This window comes from Triplophysa dalaica, chromosome 5, assembly GCF_015846415.1.
Source record: "Triplophysa dalaica isolate WHDGS20190420 chromosome 5, ASM1584641v1, whole genome shotgun sequence".
NCBI lineage: Eukaryota > Metazoa > Chordata > Actinopteri > Cypriniformes > Nemacheilidae > Triplophysa > Triplophysa dalaica.
Genome location: NC_079546.1, coordinates 6,882,872 through 6,904,279, shown reverse-complemented (window position 1 = coordinate 6,904,279; position 21,408 = coordinate 6,882,872). Strand labels below are relative to the sequence as shown.

General features: G+C 40.8%; 1 protein-coding gene across 2 annotated transcripts in view; it reads left to right on the top strand.

Annotated features, from left to right (window-relative positions):
- Positions 1-21,408, top strand: part of plxna4 (plexin A4) — a 186,480-nt gene that overhangs the window by 117,176 nt on the left and 47,896 nt on the right. For both annotated transcript variants that reach the window (XM_056749417.1, XM_056749418.1), the window contains 5 exons: positions 9,377-9,500; positions 13,222-13,375; positions 15,386-15,485; positions 15,949-16,063; positions 20,929-21,129. In XM_056749417.1, coding sequence (XP_056605395.1) covers positions 9,377-9,500; positions 13,222-13,375; positions 15,386-15,485; positions 15,949-16,063; positions 20,929-21,129 — 694 coding nt within the window. The remainder of the gene's footprint in view (positions 1-9,376; positions 9,501-13,221; positions 13,376-15,385; positions 15,486-15,948; positions 16,064-20,928; positions 21,130-21,408) is intronic.

Below are 21,408 nucleotides of genomic sequence, written 5' to 3'. Positions count from 1 at the left end.
CAATTTTTCAGAGGAAGGGCATTCTCTAAGTTTAGATATGTTCAGATGTGTAATTTATGAAGCAGTTTGTTTACTTGCTGAGGCTTTAATTTCTGCAGTTATTTGATCCCTCTCTGCCTCTTTATTCTTCTCTGGCTTAAAGAGTGTTTTTCTATGTTTACGAGAGAAGCAGAGGTTATAAAGATCTGTATTTTGTGAAATATTAAAACAACAAGTTTGTTTGCCTTCCTACTCACTCACTGTATGATTCTTGCTCACTTTGTTTGTGGGTGAAAATCATTTGGATTGACGGAGGGGATTAAGATACGGTAAAATGTACTAATTTCCTATTAGCAGCTGAATTCATAATCAAATTAGTTTATGAATCAGATGGGTTGCGTTTAGCTTATTCAGAAAGTAAAAGGATCAGAGAAATTGTGCATGATGGTTAGATACGTACAGATTTATAACATTCCTATTCCGTGTCAAGCCTGTCCATAGTACTCGTTTTTTTCGGAGAATAATCCCAGATCAAGTGGAAAACGCATCACCACAGTTTAACAACATTACATCCATCCCTGACGAACCCTGCAGTTCCCGAGGGCTGCGCTGAATAACTCTTCTGACTGCTTTACAAATGTCTCGGAAACATTGCCAAAATGTTTAGCAGGCAGTCGTTTTTCACAGGGTGCAAATGAATAGCGATTGTGATGGTTTGGAATGGCGTGGTGTCGGATAGGCTGTAAATCATAATTAAGATGGAGAAAATAAGGCTGTCACTTTTCTTGTTTTCGCACGCTTTACGACGAGAGACAGAGGCTGATGGAGAGAGATTGGGGTAGATTGACAGTGATGCAAATTCATACTCAATTATAATATCTTGATATATCTTTATTAGGATAAAGATGAGATGGATATTACTTTGTGGCAAATCAGGAATATCAATATATCTTTCTCCATCATTTTTTTGACATCCTGTTAGTGAATTGTAATGAGAGATAAGATTGTTATTTAAAATTGTTTTAACAGGTCGTAGTGCACTTTACAGATGTTTTCAGGTGTTTTGCATTATGGCTTTTGTTATTTTTGGGGGTTTACTGCAATGCAGTTTTTACCAACCAGCATCCAAGATTTTGGGAATATATTTATGAACTATATTTACAAAATTTACATTTGGGATTTTACTCTGGCAACCTTAGGTGCTATAAAATGAAAACCCTTTTAAGGACAATATAGCACCACATAAAATCTGCGCAGTGGAGAATATTTAAAAACATCATAGACACATTTGGTTCCATTATTGTTTTGTATGTTATAAGGAACTTATTCAAACGCTGTATTTTGAAACTATTTTTGTGACCTTCTGTGACATTTAGGCCCATATGCATGTCTTCTGTCGGTTCTGAAATGCATCGAGGGAGGTATTTTCTTGTCCAGGCTCACGTTTTTGTGGCTGCCCTGGAAAAGGATTTGAAGCCGTCTTTTTGATCTGCTGTGTGTGTGTGTTGGTTTGTTGACTGCTCAGGCTTTGTTTATGAACTACCAGAAGAGCCTCTCCCCTGCGGGGTCTTCAACAGCGTTCTGTTCTAATGCAAGATGAGAGAGGAACTATCATTGTCTTTCAGAGGACTGCTCTGGTGTTGTTGTCTGTGCAAACGTCTGTCAGGAGCATTCACAGGAACAGCGGTGCAGTGAGAGGCTTTGACGCTGGAGCTATACTAAAACTTGGTTCTAGGGGTGCCATCTTGTTGAAAGTTCAGCTGCTTCGAACTAGTATTCACATTTGCCGTTTTATGTAAATTTTAAGTAAAATGGAACATTTTTAGAACATCGATTAGAAATTTAATATTTCTGTATTCATTCATTTGTCAAAAGTCCAAATTAAAACTCACGTTTGCCAGTTTATTTTATGTTTATTTTACCTTAAAGTGACAGTTTTTGGAATGTTTACAGTTTAGAGACCCCTTTTGTTATTTTGTAATCGTTTAGCAATTAAAAATAAATAAATAAATATTAGTTTATTTTATTTATTTACACATTTTATTCATAAATACTTTCACTGCTGGGTTTTTTATTTTCAATCAGAGGCTCTTAAGTCCGCCTTCACAAAGCTTCCCCTCTAGTCTGGTCAGTCCTGAGTTTTGGACCCCGGCGGACACACACACCACCCTCTGTGCCCAGTGGAGAGTGTCGTGTCCCTGGGGAGCAAAGCTGGTTCTGTCGCCCCTGGCGTTGTGCTCCTGAAGGCTTGGGAGAAGGAGTTTGTGGGTGGTTGAGAGAAAGAAACACGCTCCAAAGAGAGACAGAGGCATCAGGACAGAACTCCAGCCACGTTCGCGACTGTCACAGAGATCCCTTAAAGAACAGGCAGCCCTACATGACTCAACCTATCCCTCACTGTCACCACGCTGTCACCGGGAAAAGAGCAAGAGACAAAGAGAGAGAGAGTGAAAGAGAGAGAGGCCTGGCCTGTCTTGGTGTGACAGAGCGTGAACTAGACTATGAGACAGACACACCTGAGAGAGGAGAGAGAGAGATGGAGAGAGAGAGAGAGCATTGATTGAGAAGACTGAAAATAGATCAAGAGAAAGGTTAAAAAGGAACGTATAGGGTATTTTAAGAGAGATAGAGATGTTTGTGCTGTCGACAGCTTTTTGGGGGAGAAGGTCTTCTCTGTACTGAGTAACAAGCGCAATGTCAGAGTTTTTGGATAGTGCTTAATGCATAGTGATATTAGTGTATTGGCATTTACCAATATTAATAAGATATATTAATTGCATCTAGCAACTTAAAAAATGTTAAAAAGAAGAACACAGTAACTTTGATTTGGTGAGCCTTTTTCTGCAAGCATGTGAGAAATCGAGCAGATCAGATTTCGCTCCCCTTGTGACATAGAAAGGGGCTCTTATTATAATAACACCCATTAATCTGCATGTTTACACACACTGCATGGCCATGGCACGCACTACACAAGTGTTTTCCAGCTCTGGTTCTAGGGGCACAACTACCAGAATGTTTGAAAGGTCTCACCAACATGCTGATGAGTTGAATCAGGTTGAATCTGAAAGGGTGCCGTTTACATAACCATTGAGTGTTTTCAATCAAAATAAGTTATAGACATTTCATTAAGACCCTTATAAATCATGCCAACTTGTTGAAAATGTTTATCCGATGAGCCCTTTAAGCAAACGTCATGTCAACATCAAAAGGTGGGTCTCACCAAAACTTTCCAACCAAAAGATGTGAGATTTACAAAAACTTTTGACAGCAAATGTTTGTTCACAGTTATGAACTGTAAAAGAAGTATGGTGGTTGTTTTGCAAAATTTTCTTTTCATCTCAAGCTCTAAAACTTCCTCTAACGCTTGTGTGAATTATCCAAAGAATATGCATATGGTTAATGGCACAAACCCTTCCATACAGAAATGTGATATCTTCTCAGACTCTCTTTTTATAAATTGCTGTTTTTTATAAGCACAGGACCAGATCCGCTTGTTCTTAGCACTGACATCCGTCTAATTTGAGCTTTTCGCCACATCGATTCTTCCTCTGGACACAGAGACCCGTCAGGACCTCTAATCATCTCTCAGGTAGCCGAAGACCAGCTCATTTGTCCTTTGAGATAGAGGACACACGTTCTAACTATAGCTCGCACGCTCTCAAGTTACTCTTTTCTTAGGTGGAGTCTTATTGAGTGTGACCTCTTTAAAGCGGTTTGAATAACTTGGAAGACAAAGAGTCTAAATGTCCTCACTTCCACTCCGCCTTTGTCTTTTCTGTCGTCCTTAGAGGTCCTTTGAATTCTCGCGTGTATTTCTCTTCAGCAGAAGTTGAGTTAACCCCTGCAGCTTCGGGGAATTAAAGATCTCCGCTCAATCTAAAGACCCAGAGATGAAAACAGAGTTGTAAATGTTGCTTTGAGTTATATCATGACAGCAAGAAGGCAGTCACAGGAGACAGATCAGGTGTTAATACGTGCAATGTGTGATCAGATCTGTAGGGATGTGGTATCGGAGGAGACAGATTATCTGTTTAATATACACAGGGTAAGATCTGTCCCCCGGCCCACGGAAAAACAGAGATAGCTGGGAGATGAGATGAAGGAATCCGGTCGGAGATGTTTTGACAGCTAAGAAATTGTGTGTTTGATGGGCCGTAATCTGGATTTTTTTTAAAAGTTTCAGTATCTCAGGTCATGCCAGGTCTGTATGGGTCGCTTTCTTTTAAAAACATTTATTATTAGATTAAGTACATTCATTGAAAAATTGACATTACGGCCAAGGTTATTATATTTTACTTAAACTGTAAAAACATTGGTGTATAGATAAAAAATTATAAATATTATTTAAAAAATGTAAATATATAAATTAGAAATGTTGTCTCAGAAGTAAACTGAAATATGTTTAAAATTAAATTATTATAAATTACTTTTAATTAATTAAGAAATAAATGTGTAGATTATTTATTAAGAAAGACTAAACGAAAGCTAAATAAAGTCATCTAACATAGCAACATAAAAAATAGCAAAAAAATAATAATATGAAAAAATCGCACAAAACTGCCTATACAGTATATTGTTCTAAAACCTTAAAATAAACAAATATTAGAAATGTTTTCTCAGGAATAAAATGAATACATTTAAACTGAAATTATTCAAAATTATTTATAATTAATTAGGAAATAAATGTTTAAATTAATTATTTATCAAAAAGTCAAGTTAAACTTAAATAAAGTTTTCACATAAATAATAATTTGATAAATTGTCAACAGCCCATAATATTTCACAAAAATGTATCTAAAATAAAAACAGAAAATAAAATCTTATTCAAAAGAGTAATACAACTTCAATAACTATTACAACAAATCAAATTTTTGTCAAATTTGGCATTGAAGTACCTACTATTTCATGATATATTCATGTCACACATTCCTCATACAATAATATATGTTATTTTACTGCGTAGCCTTGCTAATAAATGATACATGTCACAATGTCACAAACATGCATGTTTGCAGTGTGCTGGTGTCATTTCCTGCTGCTCCACACTAATTTTCCACTCAGCTAAAGGATTGAGGCCCAGTGGGGGGCAGTGGGCTCGAGGTCTCCACCGGGAACAATCGGGTCAGAGCCACTGGGCTGCGTAATGACTCTCCACGACCCCCTTCCTTCATCTTCTTCCCCCAATCCCCGCTGTATTCCTCCTTCCCTCCTTCATGCCTTCCCATCCTTCTCCCCGGTTTTATAATGATGCTGACCAACCAGCTCTTTTCTCACAGGGATCTCCGAGGGTCTGGCTCATAGTGCTGGATCTAAATTTAAACCTGCCATTTGTCAGCATGAATGCTCTTTTCATTCGTCTGCCTCTCTCTCACCCGATTTTGAAATGCACTAAAGTACATCATATAAGGGCAGCATGCTTCATTTTAACTGCATTACATTTCTTACATAGTGGTTGTCTGATTGCACGGTGGGTAAAGCTTCAGCTCAATTTCCCACAGTTCTTCTTACCTCTCGTATGTGTTGACACGTAATGTCAGGATTAGTTATGCGATAGTTAGCCACGCACGAGAAGACAGCGGGAAACCATCCCGAAGGGAGGCTCGATATCCATCAAGAGGAATCCGTATTTAAGTGCACGTTCAAATATGCAGTGACTCATCCATAAGTGATCGTACTTCACCATGACATGTAGAGCGTGAACTCTCTGAGATTCAAGTCTTCGTTCAGTGGTTAATTTAGTGGTAAAGCAGCACCCGGGCTCTGCCCTTTATGCTTTGTGGAAACTCAAAAAGACGTCTGGAATATAATTGGATGAGGAACAGCAGGCATTTTCTATTAAAAGTTTTTGAGTCCTTATCAAAATTATAAGAGCTCAAATGCTCTTGGTTTCTTGGAGTATTTAAATGTGAAATTCATATTTCCAGATACATATAAACTTTAATAAGTAATTCGTCGTGATGTTAATTTTTTTAAATGTCTGGCTATATTAATATTTTAGACCCAATATTTTTAACTGTTCTCACAAGCTGAGAAGATATAAATAAAAGGCAGGGCATTATGAACATGGTAATTTTGCGACTGAATAAATCAAGCCACTGGTCGCACACCAGAGATGAAATCCGCTTTTCTAGATATCAAAATTGATTTAAAGTCATCAGCTCAGAAGAACCTACAGCATAATGCTTGCCTGTGTAATACATACTACATAATATACACTGTACAAACAATAGTTATATACCGAGAACATTCTTACTTTTTGGTAAAACAATCATAACAAAATGGCTATTACACAAAACCATTGATGCATTTTTTAAATTATTTTCAGTTTGTTCTGAAATGTGTGGTGCGCTGTGGTTGTATAATGCGCATTTTGGAAATTGATTTGGTCAGATATACCATACAAACGAATCTTGTCAGATTAAGGTTGGTGCTATTTCACAGTTTGAGCCCAAGTCATTATTCTGGCAAATTATCAGCTGTACATTAGCTAACAAGTATAATATTTGTTATATTATAATACTATTTTAAATAAAAACATTCATTTAGCTGCTTCTGGCTTTTTGTTTACTATTCCATCATTTGTTTTTGTTTTTTTGTATATATGTTGGTTTGATGTAAAAGGCATAGCTGCACGCCAAACACAAGTCTTTCCCCAATTAAAACAAATTGCAGTTCAATAAATAAATAAAAACCAACCAGGATATTACATTTTCATGCACTAATGACATGTTTTCATGTATTTATTGATGTCTGTTTATTTATTTGTGTATTTCAGCACGAATGGTGTAATGTAACTCAGGTCAGTGTGTCAGTTTGGAGTGAATTGAGGGTCACTAGGGGGAGAGGAAGCGGGCGAGCGAAGTACGGTGCAAGATGCCAGGGGGGCTCTCATTTAGCGTTATATGTATGCCCACTCTTGCACCCCCGTTCGTGTGATCGCTTTGATGCAATTTAATTTCCTGTTCATTATTCATCAAAGTTGCGCATTTCAAACTGCATTTACATAACGAGGGAAACAAATTACCCTTTCGTTTTCTAATAGAGCAGTTTACTTAAGTAATGATAAGGTATTAAAACAAACCTCCCGCACGCTGACAGGTGCGGGATAACTTATCAAAGAGATCACCAATTCATCAGATGGAAAGGCATTTGAAGGACTGAGGCAGTTTTATTTATACACAGTCAAACATTTATTCACATGCAAACGTATATTTCTACATAAATGTGTGCGTTTGTAAGTCTTTTAATGGTCTACATATGTACACACTCATAACGCCTAATGAATTCACATTCACAACCTATTTCACTTCAGTAATGTGACATATCCGAATGAAAGAACATTCTAAAGATAAGGGGGTTGATTTAAGAGATAATAAATACATTGTTAAAATAATAAATTGGATTCAGGAAAGTTGTCTGTACATGACAGCTGATTGAAGGGGGGGTTCAAATTTTGGAGGGCTTGGTGATGTCAGCTGATAAACAGTTGAAGTTGTTTCATAACAAAAGTTACATTTTTTAATAGATTATTATTTTTGATAAAGTACAAATAAAAAGAAAATCGCTAAGAAATGTGTATTACGAAAGTAAATGGGCTAAACATTTTTTTAACATACATTTATTATTATTATTATAATTATTATTGTTGTTGTAAATATTTTATTTGTCTTCCAATTCTGTTGAGATTCTACTATGGGCTTGTATTACACGAGCATGCCTATAAAATAGTTTTATTATAGTAATTTCACTCCCGGAGTTATAACCCTTTACAAATAAACAGTAAACAAATATCCCTCATCCCACTCACAAGCCACACTGACCGTTTCAGCCACAACATGTCAAAACCCCTGTAATCTACTGTATGATATTGTAAACAGACAACAATCGCCCCCTATTGGTGATGGACGGTAATGCATGCGTTTAAACAGACCTCTGTGCCTACAGAGTTGCTAAGTGTGATCTTTATGTGATGTTTTACATCAACATTCAGTCATTTAGCAGACGTTTTATCCAAAGTGACAAGTTTTAGACAAGTGGATCTAACAGCACAATCTACATCCTCGCCAAATCATCCAGAGACACACACGGGACAGTTTGTCTCTCCCACAGCGATGCGCATATGCCTGCTTCTCACTTTTTCTCCATAATCACAACTGTACGGCTTCTCCCCGCTGTATGTTTATGCCACATGTATACGGGTGCACACGCATGTGTTTGAACACGTAGCACAGCACGCTTATTAAATCAGCCGGCGAAAGAGATTCAGAGCTATCGGAGCCACAAAGAAGGCCGTTCTGATTAAAGTCGTCTTAGAGCTGCTTAGCACAGCAGCGTATTGAAAACGGATGATTGTTGCCATTTAAATCTTTTCTCTTTCCTCTCTTTCATTCACCAGAAGATTATTCCAATTTTCCCATTCTGTTCGGCGAGTTCTCTGAATTAGCGTTCTCAACTTTTCAATTCAGTCACTGGTTTACCTCTCTCTCGCTCTCTTCTACTCTGGAGGTATTACTCTGTCACAACTGCCATTCGCTATAAATTTCTCTCCCTCTCAGAAGGAATCAACTCTGTTCTGATTCATAGTTAATTGCTTTAGAAATTTAAAGGAAGCTAATCTGGATTAGTCAAGGGAACGGCAGCCGACGATTTTACCCACTGCTATACCACAGACAGTATTTCAATGGAAAACTCTGAAGTGTTCTTTGGTGTTTGATTATTTCTTGACAAAGATTATAAGTAGTGCATTAAACTCTCTGCCAGCTCTAAAACCTTTTCAAGTTTAAAGTTGTGAATTGCAATTGCTAGTTTAAACGGTTGTAAACCTCAGGCTTGTATTCATAGCTGTAATGCTATGTGTCTGGATTAGATGTCGCGACGTAAAAGCGGCCTTCTGATCGGCTCTGTGACCCAGCGTTGTGAACGGATCACAGTAGATGGTGTTCAGATCTAAAGTGAGGGTCTCTGAGCTCTGATTCTGTACACCTGCAGAGCTCAGACGCTATGAATACACTTCATTAAGGGCACAACACAAAGCTGGCTTGTCCACTAACCCTTTCGGGGTCTGTCACAAATAGAGTCGCTGTTGTATTCGCGCCACTGAGACAGACAGAAACTGGATAGAGTCACTAAAACCAACTGGTTTTTCTCTCTCTCTCCCCCCTTTTATCCCTGTCCGTGAAATATGAAACAGAAATATGAGGCATGGATTTGGACTAGTAACCAAGCTTGTGTTCCATTTCCTTCATGCCGTGCCGGTCACAGATGGGAGATGGTTGGATGCATTTATGCAGCTGTTTTTTTCCCTTTTCTATCAAACGCTTTGTCTTTCTTCGACTCTTTCACCGGGCGCCTTTCTCCTTGCTCGTGCTCATGTGTTTTCTTTGTCTTTGTCTTTCAGGTGCACCAGAAAGGAGAAGTGCGAGCGGTCATCCGAGCCCCGCCGTTTCGCCTCTGATATAAAGCAGTGCGTGAGGTTAAGCGTTCATCCCAACAACATTTCTGTGTCCCAGTTCAGTGTCATGGTAAGATATAACCGTATAAAGCCAAGCACATAAACAAAATAGCCATATTGTGTTATATTACAATGTGAGACCATAATAATCAAAGAGTGTCTTGTATAGAATACGGTCTGCGTCTTGCATCATATTCATAATATGTATGACGTTGGCGTTTAATCACACAGCATAAAATATCCCAGTCCTTATTCCATTAGGAATACTGAACCCCTTTAAGTGTTTTTGAGGATAAAGCCAAACGTTGGATGTATTGACATTAGCCTCCACTAATTCAGTTACGGAGCCTATTGCTGTTCTGCCTCCATCATTAATGTGATCATGCTTGTGTAAGTTCAGCCTTTATGGATCTGCCTGTTGCACTGATGCGTTTACGAAGACACGTCATGCAGCTCAACCGTAGCACACGTGCTCATCGATTCAATGACACACACATGTGTTTTGTTACCAAGAGATTATAGATCAGATGTGCATATCACTATGCACAGTAACGTTTACTAATGGTTGTGTTTTGTGTCGACTGTTTGCAACTGAATGCTGACTCTTACACTTGCCCATCCTTTGTGCACGCTTGTGTGTGTGTGTGTGTGTGAGTGAGTGAGTGAGTTTAAAATCCATCAAAGCAGGCCATGGTTTCAGGCCTTATCCTCTTGTAATCCAGCACCTCCTCTGAGCCCTTATATCAGATTAACGTCTCTACTGGAGGAGCTGCTCTTTCAGCTGATTCAGGATCTGTATTCTGGGCCAAAAAATCAAAACCACCACTACTAGGCAACACAAGAGCTACTGAACTATTCTCATGTCCGCATAAAAACCAAGATCTGTGCTCACCAAGGAAAGAGTTTCTGCGGGACCTAAATGTGTTCGATAAAAATAAAATCACTCATTATTTGTTGCTGTGTTTTACCACACCGTGCGTGAGTACTGTGCTTTATATATTTCATTGAGAGCATGGATGGTATCTAGGCAACCAATGAAAGCAGATGTCTGGAGATTCAGTAGTAGCCAGATTTATCGTCATTGAACAGTCAGCCATCATTCCTATGTTATAAGGCGTCTTTGTGGAAGGTGGAAGAGGAATATCACAAATGTCACAATGAAATGTGGGGAAAAGCATTTTAAGGTGTAGTGTACAATTCCCACACAATTTGTGTCACCTAAATGAAAAAAATTATTGCTAAAAATATTTTACCAGCGCACATGTTTAAGAAATCGAAAATTAGTATACATTTACTTGACCAGAATTAAGCATGGCAAGATGTATAGCAGATAAAACAAGTTTGCTTGTATTAGACAAACACTCACTTAATTTTGACAGTTTGATTCCTTTATAATGTTATCTTGCTTCTCACGTAGATCTTTTTGATGAAACGTTTTGTTGTTGTGTTATAGAATTATATATTTTATAAAATAAGTAAGGTTAGGAATGACTTGATTGACATCAGGTCACATCAGAGACAGAGTTTAACGCTGCAAACTAAAAATATCTTCAGGAAAACAGCACATCTGGAATGCAGAAGATTGCTGACGGTACACACCAAAGGCTTCTACGCTAGTTCTTGGCCTTTTTTCATTATGAAATATTTGTTTGAGGAGATAAGCACAAAGCTCTTTTATTCCATCAGCGGTATAATCACATAAGACTGAAACAAGTTTCTCATCTAAAGACACAGACTGTTACATGTTCGTGAATAATACATTTTCTCCATAAGCCTTGAAGCGCTGTAACTCACAGTACGACCCTACTGACCCTACTAGGAATAGTTCTTTCTGAAACTGCTCTTGAACAAATTACTTCATGCATTTACCTTATTTTAGATAATACACAGTCTCTGATGAGTGATGCGCATTATATTCAGGAAGGAAATAGTTGTTATGAGATCCATGGTGCCGGAATTTTCATATATAGGTGCTCTCAGAATTCATTTAAATGTAGATTGATTTTATCAGCTCAATTTTTAAAGTACAACTTGAGAACAATAAATAGAGTATCAGAGTGCTCTGGGTCTCTGGGGGTACAACGGCAGCTCCGCTTACTCCTCCTCGCAAATCCCGTAGCGTAATTAGAAACTCGCATCAGCATTCGAAGGCTGCGAGAGTATGCCGTCTCATCCCATTCTCCCGTTGAGGTAATCAAGTAGACCGTGTTCCCCCTGTCGTACCCTGTGCCACGAGAGGCCCTCTTTTTGTTTGTTTGCGGGGTCCCTCTCTTCGCCGCGCGGGATGATTTTCATATTCATCAAGTCCGTTCGCCGCTGGAAATGTAATTGGAGAAATTCTCTCTGCATCCCGCTCTAAAAGGAAAAATAAATTAAATCCCAGAGTGGCGTCGCCGTCCACCTGTGCATTCTGAACCTTAATGGGAAAGCGGGATGTGGCGAGAGAGGGGGAGAGATGGGAGAAGAGTGTCTGCTACATGTCCCTGGCTTTTCATTAAACAGCAATCTAAAAACAGCCCCGGTCAGCCGTTCTGTCGAGTAAAGGCTGTTTCGGCCCGTATCACAAATGTAATGCCGGGAGCAGCCGGAGCAGGGACGCTCCATGCAAGGCTGCGACTTCCCATTAGTGTGGATATTCCGATTTTATCCACTTCACCTCCCCTGATGCCCCTGCGGAGCATCACCGAACGCTTCCGTCCGAGTCATCTTAACACAGAGAATCTCGGTGGATTTTTAAACTGTCCGCTTTCTTTCATACAACTTTATTATTCTCTCCTCCGATATCTTTATTGCTTTCTAGTGTGCATTTTGTATTAGGATAGGATCTAAAAACACAATTTTCAAAGCCTGTGTATGACTTTCTACTGTGCAACACAAAAGAAGATATTTTGAGAAATGTATCGGGGGTTTTGTTCATACAATGGAAGTCAATTGGTGCCCATGTTGTTTGGTTGCCAACATTTTTCAACTATCTTTTGTGTTCTTCAGAGAAATGAAAGTCAAACAGGTTTGGCATCAGGGTGGGTAAATGATGAAAGAATTTTCTTTTTGGGGTTATCTGTCTCCTTAAGTCTGTTCAGTTTCTTTAGTCTTCTCTCTTTCCATGTCAACCTTCATACAGCCATGTGCACCTCAGAGCCGGACTCCAGATTTGCAGAGCCGGAGGGCATTGTGGGTAACAGAGATGAAGAGGACACACAACGAGAAAGAGAGAGCGGCAGCTCTCCAGATGAGAGTCATAAAGAAACTCTCACCCCACAGCCCTCTCTCTTTCTCAATTCCCTCTCCCTCTTTGCCGCTCTATTTTCCAGCCTCTTGTGTTCGGCGAACACATTAGAGTCAGTGCGGGCTGACTGATAGCTGAGCGAAGTCTCTTGATGTATCTGGACATTTTCCTCCAGGAAATTTAGGAGATATGTGACCGTCGGTTCAATGGCCTGATTTCGCCGCGCAGCTGGCCAGGCGTCAGCTGGGATATTTATGGAATGGCTGCACACGTGTGTTTATCTGAGATGTCTTGATGTCTGCAGTCGCGTTGAGATTTCCCATGTGTGAAATGTGCAGACTTTCTTCTCTTTCTCAAATCGCAGATGTAAGAAAATATGTACATTGCAGGAGATTTGGACCGGCACCACGATATTGCTGAAACAAGTTTTGTGTGCAAACACTGAGAGTTCAGTTTCTGATTTGACATGCAGTCACACAAGACGACTATTTCTAATTTTAAAGTTGGTGTATACACATATGTTCTGTCCGTTATGTAACTGTATTGTTTCCTTTCTCACTAACAGCTCGTCCTGGAGGCCCATAATGTGCCAGAACTTTCCGCGGGGGTCAACTGCACCTTCGAGGACCTGGCAGAGATGGACGGTCTGGTCGAGGGCAATCGCATCACCTGCAGCTCTCCCGCAGAAAAGGAAGTTCCACGCATTGTCGTAGACCAAGGTATGAAGTCACACTGACACCAATATACCGGTAACACACTGTTTTAGCAAAACTCTGCTGAACTTTCTGTCGGGGACTGAGGCCAAGGCTGGATTTTCTTCCTCCTCTTGAGAACCTCCACTTATACCAACAAGAGTTAAAAAGAGAGAAAGGTCGGCATTCTGTCTCCTCTCTCTCGTCGGTCTCTCTCTCTCGTCGGTCTCTCTCTCTCTTACGCTTCCATTGGCAGAGAGATTTGAGAGGTTTTTCGAGTAAAGTGATTGGATCTCCAGAACCGATGACGCTCTTCACTCTATCAGCTCGGGCTGAACATGGTTTTGACAACGTTCACTCCAGCAGATAAGAGAGAGAAATGATTGTTCAAGAGAGAACGCTTTATCGTCGTCTTTCTCTCCCTTTCTTACTTCACGCTTGCCGTTCAGCGATTCTCTTCGTCTCCGTTCTTCAGCCGACATGGTCGGTTAGCCCGGCGTAATTAAAACGAGCCCACATCTGGGCAGCTGTCTGGAAGCTGGTCATTTTTCATAATACGCAAACATCTCAACGTGAGGATAATGAAGATGCGCGGAAACGGGGGAATACTCGTCTGTACTTACTTCATAGAATGCAAAGCACACAAATAAACGCGTTCGTTCTGGATGGCTACTATCGAAAGCACCTTCAATTTAATTTGGTGAGCGGCCACTATGCGGCAAAACAGTGGATTTTTGGTGCGTTCTGGGCAGATTTACTGCGAGGTGTGTGAATAATGATGCATTTAAGTCTCATTGGAGATGTGACGGTAGTCAGGCCACCATGAAATTACAGGTCGGCTCGGTCTGCAGGGGCCCAGCGCTCTGAATTGGCGTAGCACAAATACACACACTCCTCTACTACTGGATATGTACACTATTACACACCCGAGGGCACACACACTTCTAGATATGTACACCATCTAATAGAGAGAGTGAGCCTGGGGCTTGAGTTAGTATTTGGAGCATTTCTTTAACCCATCATTGAGGGGTGCATCATTAAAAACAATAAAGTGGATTAACGTTTGTGTATTTGTGAATCACACACACACACACAGAGAGAGAGAGAGAGAGACGAATGGAAAGATGGAGAGAAAGAAGGTCATTTATAATCTGGCTCGTGTTCGTAGCGTCATGGTAACCGCGTATGTCCTGAGTGACTCATTAAAGGCGGACACACACTGCAGAGGGTGGCAGGGGGCCTACACACACACACACACACACACTCCTGAGATACCAGCCATCAAGGTAACATTTAGGTGAGCTAATTAGGACAGATTCAATGTCAGGGACACTTTACAGTGATTGATGAATGATGCGCTCTTTGTTGAAGAAACAGCACGCGACAGGGAAGGGGAGAAAACGGAGAACTATGTGAGAAATGGAGAGACATGGAGAGAGAGCGAGAGAGAGAAAGTATGATTTTCCTTTGACAGGGAGATGTCGTGTCCGTCTTGTTGAATTAAACATGAGCTTCTTCATTAGCTTCAACAAAAGTATGCTGAAGATTCACGTTTCCATTAACTCATACAGGTTCTTTCTTCAGTTTTCTTTCTCTGTCCTAGAAATGGATGTTTTTTGGGGAATGATTTGTCTCGGCATATATATATTTTTTATTTAAATCCGATTTAATAAAACTCAGTTATGATGCTGATGCCATCCGCGTATGTTGTTGTGAAATAATAGTCTGAATAATTATTAAACAAGCGCTAGGTGGAAATGTGTTTGACCACGATTCAGCACCTGAACATTTCTTGTGTTGCGATTGACAAAAGTTTAACATCAGCTGGTGAGCAAGCTAACTATCTCCACCCAGTAACAGGCTGTATTGTTTCTTTCATCTCAGCAAATCCGACGCCTTTGTCACAGTGATTGGAAACAGCGATAAGAGACTTACGAAATAGCATTGTTTATATGGAAATAGTTTTGACTTTATCTCCATTACAATCTGTACAATCCAGTAACAGTTTGCATCACTTACACTCTTCCCCCATCTCAGGTGACCATCAAATTGTGCAGCTCTACCTTAAGTCAAAGGAGACGGGGCTGGCTTTCGCTAACACTAGCTTCGTCTTTTACAACTGCAGTGTCCACAAGTCGTGAGTACCTTTTTGTTTGTTTAAAGGGACAGTCATTATTTACTCATCATTCGTCTTATAGCACCTACATCCCTAAACAGTGCTTGGGCACCATTGAGTACCATAGTAGGAAAAATGACAATTTTAGTCAAAAGTGCCCCAGAACTGTCTGCTTTCCCACATTTGTGTTCATCAATATATCTTCATAAAGCAATTTTTCCTACTATGGTAGTCAATAGTGGCCATTCTTACAAATATCTGTCTCCGTATTCATCAGAACAAAGACATTTATACAGATTTTGAACAACTCGAGTGTGAATAAATGATGACAGAATTTTAATTTTTGGTTGAACTGTTCCTTTAAAGCATTTTGGCTGTCAACTCTCACTAAAACCACAACCTCTCAACCTTAGTGGATCATTTCCACCTGTTTACAGCAAGACTCAAGCAAACTACATTAATCACCACCCGTTTCCTCTCTCAGGTGTCTGTCCTGTGTCGGAAGCCCCTACCAGTGCCACTGGTGCAAATACCGGCACACCTGCACCCACGACCCCAGCAGCTGCTCTTTCCAGGAGGGTCGGGTCAAACAACCAGAGGTGAGTCGCTCCTGATTGGTCACACTCTCCGGAGGCCAGGTTCGTAATTGGCCTTCATCATTCTCAATTCGACTTAATTGAATTGAATGGTGCAGAGGTGCGGTTCGGGTCATTTCCTTATTACATGGCATCATTTGCTTTCTGCTCATCTGATCGCTTTGAATCAGACTTAATTTTCATTAAAACACTAATATTTCTGTCTGGATTCCCACCAACATTTTATTTGGTGTAAATGATCAATAATATTGGCACTACACGCACGCCTTGAGGCCACCACAGGCCTGTTAGAGTAATTAAAAGCTCTGTAATCAGCTTTCTATTATGGAGCCAAACTTTAAGAGAGATGATGGAGTGGGTTGAATCATTGAGGTTGGATCACTAAACCGCCCTTTAATCTCCCCCAAGTGTCTGTGACGTGGTATTACGTCACATGTTTGAAGAGAATTGGGCAGCTAGCGTGCATATATGATGTGCTCAGCTTCGAAAAGAGTATTGAATTACTAGGACACCTGCCTCCGAAGGCAACGCATTTTAGCTCAACAAATGCGTAGCCTCATCGTTTAGCATTCATTAACATCTCTTATCACAGTGTTTCTGGGGCCACCAGCATTCGGCGTTTCAATTATCAAATGGCTACGCAGTCAATATTGACCGGGTTAATATTAGGATTCCCTATTGTGTGCCCAGTGACTCGCGCGCAAAGCCGCGACCGAATATTAGCACACGTTAATGACATTTCCACTGGATGTTTTTGTTTGATTTTTGTCTTAAGGCAGATGTTTTGTCCTGCTAACGAGTTTAATGTGGGTTTCATTAACCCGGCGTACCGGAGGTCTCGCATTCGTTTCACAACTCGGGTCGGTTTAGAATTAATGACTGTGGATGTTTACCTTGCAAATCCACAGAGCAGACTCAGACGAGTCAACTTCGCACAGAGAAATGAGATGACCTTTAGCGCTGACCTTCCACAGATGATTTTTTGTGTTATATACCAATTAAGGGATTGCTGAGGGTGATCTGAATAATCCGGGCTGGTTAGGGAAGTGAGAAGCCCCCCTGCGGTCAGAGCTTCGTTTCAGTATGAATTTTAGTATTCGAGACCACCGTTGAAGAGTCCGCGGACACCAAACAAAGCGTGACACGGCATCAGACTGTCGTCTTTGCCAAGATTGAACAACAGCGCGTCTGCCATTCACAGTCTCTCACATTTAAATATCTGACGGGTCCTCCTGAGCTGACTGTTTTATTATTTCACCATCTTTCAATTTGTGACACATTTGTTTTACAACGACAACATAGGAATTATGCATGATGCCCAAATTTAAATATAAGTTGTTTTATTCATTTCTCAGTTGGTTTGCTTGGCCATTTAGATCAGGATGTGTTGTTTTAAACCAAAAAAAACGATATATTTTTTTTTTACATAATTTATGTCTGTGTACTCTGCATTTTAATTTTGTATTTTGTACACATTGATTAATAAACTTTAAGGAAATATTTTTATGCATTTATTTATATTAACCAATAATTTAACTGATACATAAATATTTATTGATTTTTATATTATTTTTGTTCTTAAATATATGCATTTATGTGTATGTTTTTAGAAATGCTAAATTAATATGCACTGTACACAGACATATATTATATAAACAGAAACTTTTATTCTGGATGCGATTAATCACGATTAATCCTTTGGACAGTACTAGTACCAACGCTTGACTGCTCTAATAAACATAATAAACAGACAGAATATTGAAGTACAGACCAAAAGTAGAGGTGGATGAGATGCGAGTGAGCGCCAGAGTAGAAGGAGGTGTGGGAAAAAGGAATTAATCGATCCGCTGAACTCTCCACCATCTTATTAGGATGTTAATTGACAGGCACAACCGGCAGCTTTGCGCAGTCGAGCTGCAGATTGTGAGGAGGTGGATTTGGATCTGAGATCAGAACCGCAACGACGACCTCTCTTCCTTCCACAAGGCCCTCGGGGAGAAACTCCGAGGTAATAGTCATTTAGAACAGGGTTGGAGGACGAGAGCTTGAGAAAGAAAAGACCAGCACGGGAGGCGAACGAGAGAAAACAAACAGATAAGGAAAGGAAAAGAAGCAGCTGAGGTGAGGGAGCGTGTGGAGCAGAAAGGGAGGTGGGAGCTTATTTGCCCGTGGCGGTGGGATGGCACGCTAAAGCGAGAAGGGTTGCAGGGAAGCCTTAGTAATCATCCGGCAAACACGGAAAGAGCTGTAGAGAGAATTAGCCGTTTCATCTTCCACCCGACTGAACGCCACCAATGCACGCACATACTCAAACGGCTCTAATTATGGATCTATCACTCTGTGCCAGCTCGCTACCCTCTGTTCTCTGTGCAAGGGCGTTCTAGCGCTGTGTCAACGACTATCTTTGTCTCCGCGCACACTGCACTTCAATCTATTCCCCACCTACAGTATCTCTTTCTTCAGCGCCTAATTATATCAGTCCAGAGATGGTTGAGATTCAGATGCAGTCAGTTGAATTAAATTTCTCCCAAGTAGTAAACAATCGGGAGCCAATTGCTGTCTGTGTCGCTCCCTGTTCCCCTTCTGACAACGCATCATTACGCTTCGGCTCACCCTCGACCATCTCTTGCTGAATCCGACACTGTAAATACGCTCTCAAGTGTCTCTTTTTTCTTTAAAACGTCTATTTTTATTAATAATTCTCCTTTTTTAATCAAACCCCGCTTTGTTTTCCCTACCTCAAACGAGCCGCCTCGGGCGTTTCTTGTCAGATTTGACAAGTGTCACCGGACGAGCACGGAAACCGCAACGTCCCGTCATTCGTCTGGCAAATGAGTTGCGCATAACTGTCTCTGTATTACAGTCCAGTAGTCTTCCAGCAAGACTCTTGAGCCCGAGGCAACAGGAATCATGCTTTTATTGGGCTGAATGGACAGTGGTTATGTCTCTTAACCTCAATGCAGGAAATGCATGCCAAAGTGCGGACGCTTTTATCTCTCTGGTCTGTTCCGAAAAATAGATCAAGCAGTGTATGGTATGAAGCTTATAATTTGCCACAATCCAATGTGTGCGGTTGAGCGTTTGTGGGAAGGAAAGACAATGAAGTTTAAGAGTATGAATGTATTGGTAAATGTGTTTCATTTGCTTAAAAGAGTCGTACTGACTTTCTATAAAAAGCTCACTTACATTTTTTCATTACACCAATTTTATATTTCATTATTAAACATGGTGGACAGTATGGTTCCTTTTCTCTCTCTCTCTCTCTCTCTCTCTCTCTCTCTCTCTCTCCTCTTCATGTCAGTCTCTGTCCTTCTCTCCTCATCCTCCTTGTAAAGACTTAATAACCTGGCCTGACAAAACCGACTCTAGCAGAACAGCGTCTCTGAAGACTCCATATTACAGCCTTCCAGCCTTCAATTATACTGTTGTTATGCTTGAAGTCAATCACCCTCCGCATAAAGCTGCCAGCGGAGCCCTGCTCATCCGTCAATAAGAAGCGTAGAGAGGGGGGTCCATCCAGACACCTTCCCCAAAGCAGGCCGGCCGGCCCGCAGAGATGCGAGAGCTCCCTGCGTGGATGCCATTAGATATTAGTGTAACAGTGGACGCTTTTCCCTTGTCATGTCTTATTTACGACTCAGACCTCTGCCAATAAACATGTACACATTATATCAGGATAATAGGGAGATAAATCCACGGGTGAGGTTCGGGAAAGGATAGACGATGAACTTCTAGACGTGGAACCTCGAGATGTGGGCGGGGCCAGAGGGCTCTTATGAAGAATCAGTGGCTCTGGGTGGGAATTAAAGACCCAGGCATGGCCTCAAAGTTGAGTGTCCTCAGCAAAACGGTTAAAGGTTTCACACTCAGTGTGTTTTTCCCATAATATCAGGAGCCTGTGTGGGTGGAGATATGAGGGAAGTTGCGCATTTTTGTATTTTGCTTGTCAAGATAAGCGTTGATGCCTTTAGCGTCAGCGTGCTTGCGAGGGTGCATGCTGATTCGCGGACAGTAAATGTGCAGAGCGCTTGCTGTAAATATCAAAATTTAGAGTTGTGCGTGCTCTTTATAGACCCGCCTTATGCAAGATATTTCCTGACTGCAGTCTGACTGCAGTGCACCTTTGAATTCACACTCAGCATTCAATCTGCATTTCGCAACTGCTTTTGTCCAGATAGCACCTCGGTTTGTATTCATCTTACAAATGCCGCCTGAGCACTTTAAAAACACAGCACTGCATAAATACCACTTTGTAGCACCTCAGTGGTTTCTTCCTCGGTATACGAAAGACAGTGTTACATCACTATTAAAGAGCTCAGTAAGTCAGGCGCGTACAAAAAACACCAAAAAACGTATCTTGTTAAAGACTTCTCTAACCAATCTTTCTTTCTGTGTTTCTGAAATGACATCTTTTTGTCTGTTTGAATTAACGCGAGTCACTTTTCTTTTGTAGATAGCCTTAAATTATCTATAATAGCTTTTTTAAAGCGTGCCCTGGAGCAATCCTGCTATGCTAATGAGACCAAGACCATCATTATTGGTCCATCTCTTCAGTTTTAGCAGAAGTCAGGACAGATTTTGATGTTGGCCCATTTGATCCTCTATATGTTTTAATCTCGAGCTCAGATCAGGTTTAAACAAAGAAACGCTTTTGACATCCTTAAGAACTGGCAAAATAAGAGATAACCATACAATAAAAGAACCTTGGGTTTAGCGGCATCTTGCGGTGAGAACCAACAGCTCACTCCATCTCTCCCTTTCGAAGCACTACGGTGGCTGACACAGGACTAAGATGTTAACCCAATATGGATTATGGGTTTCTAAGAATGTTTCATGTTCTAACATCATGTCTCTTTTTTTACATGTAGGAATGTCCTCAGCTACTGCCCGCAGATCACATCCTGGTACCGGTCAACGTGGTGAAACCCATCACCCTACGGGCCAAGAACCTGCCCCAGCCACAATCAGGCCAGCGTGGGTACGAGTGCGTGCTCACCATACAGGGCGTCGAGCAGAGAGTCCCCGCCCTCCGCTTCAACAGCTCCAGCGTGCAGTGCCAGAATACATCGGTAAGTGTTGGTGTGTCTGAGACTGAGCGCGTATTTGTTTGTAGACTCAAGGGGACTCGTCGAAACAAGGTGCAGAATTTTAAGCAACAAAAAGTTGCAGATGTGATAAAAGCGAGATGTTGTTTAGAGAACGACTTATTTTGGTCATGAGTGCGTTCTGTTCTGAATATGAAGTGTGTGCGCTTGTCCCAGACGCGTGGGGACTGCGGAGCTCTGTTCTGTGATGACTTACCCGAGGATGCACCTGCCATGAATGATAAAAGTGCTCTTCTTGCTGAA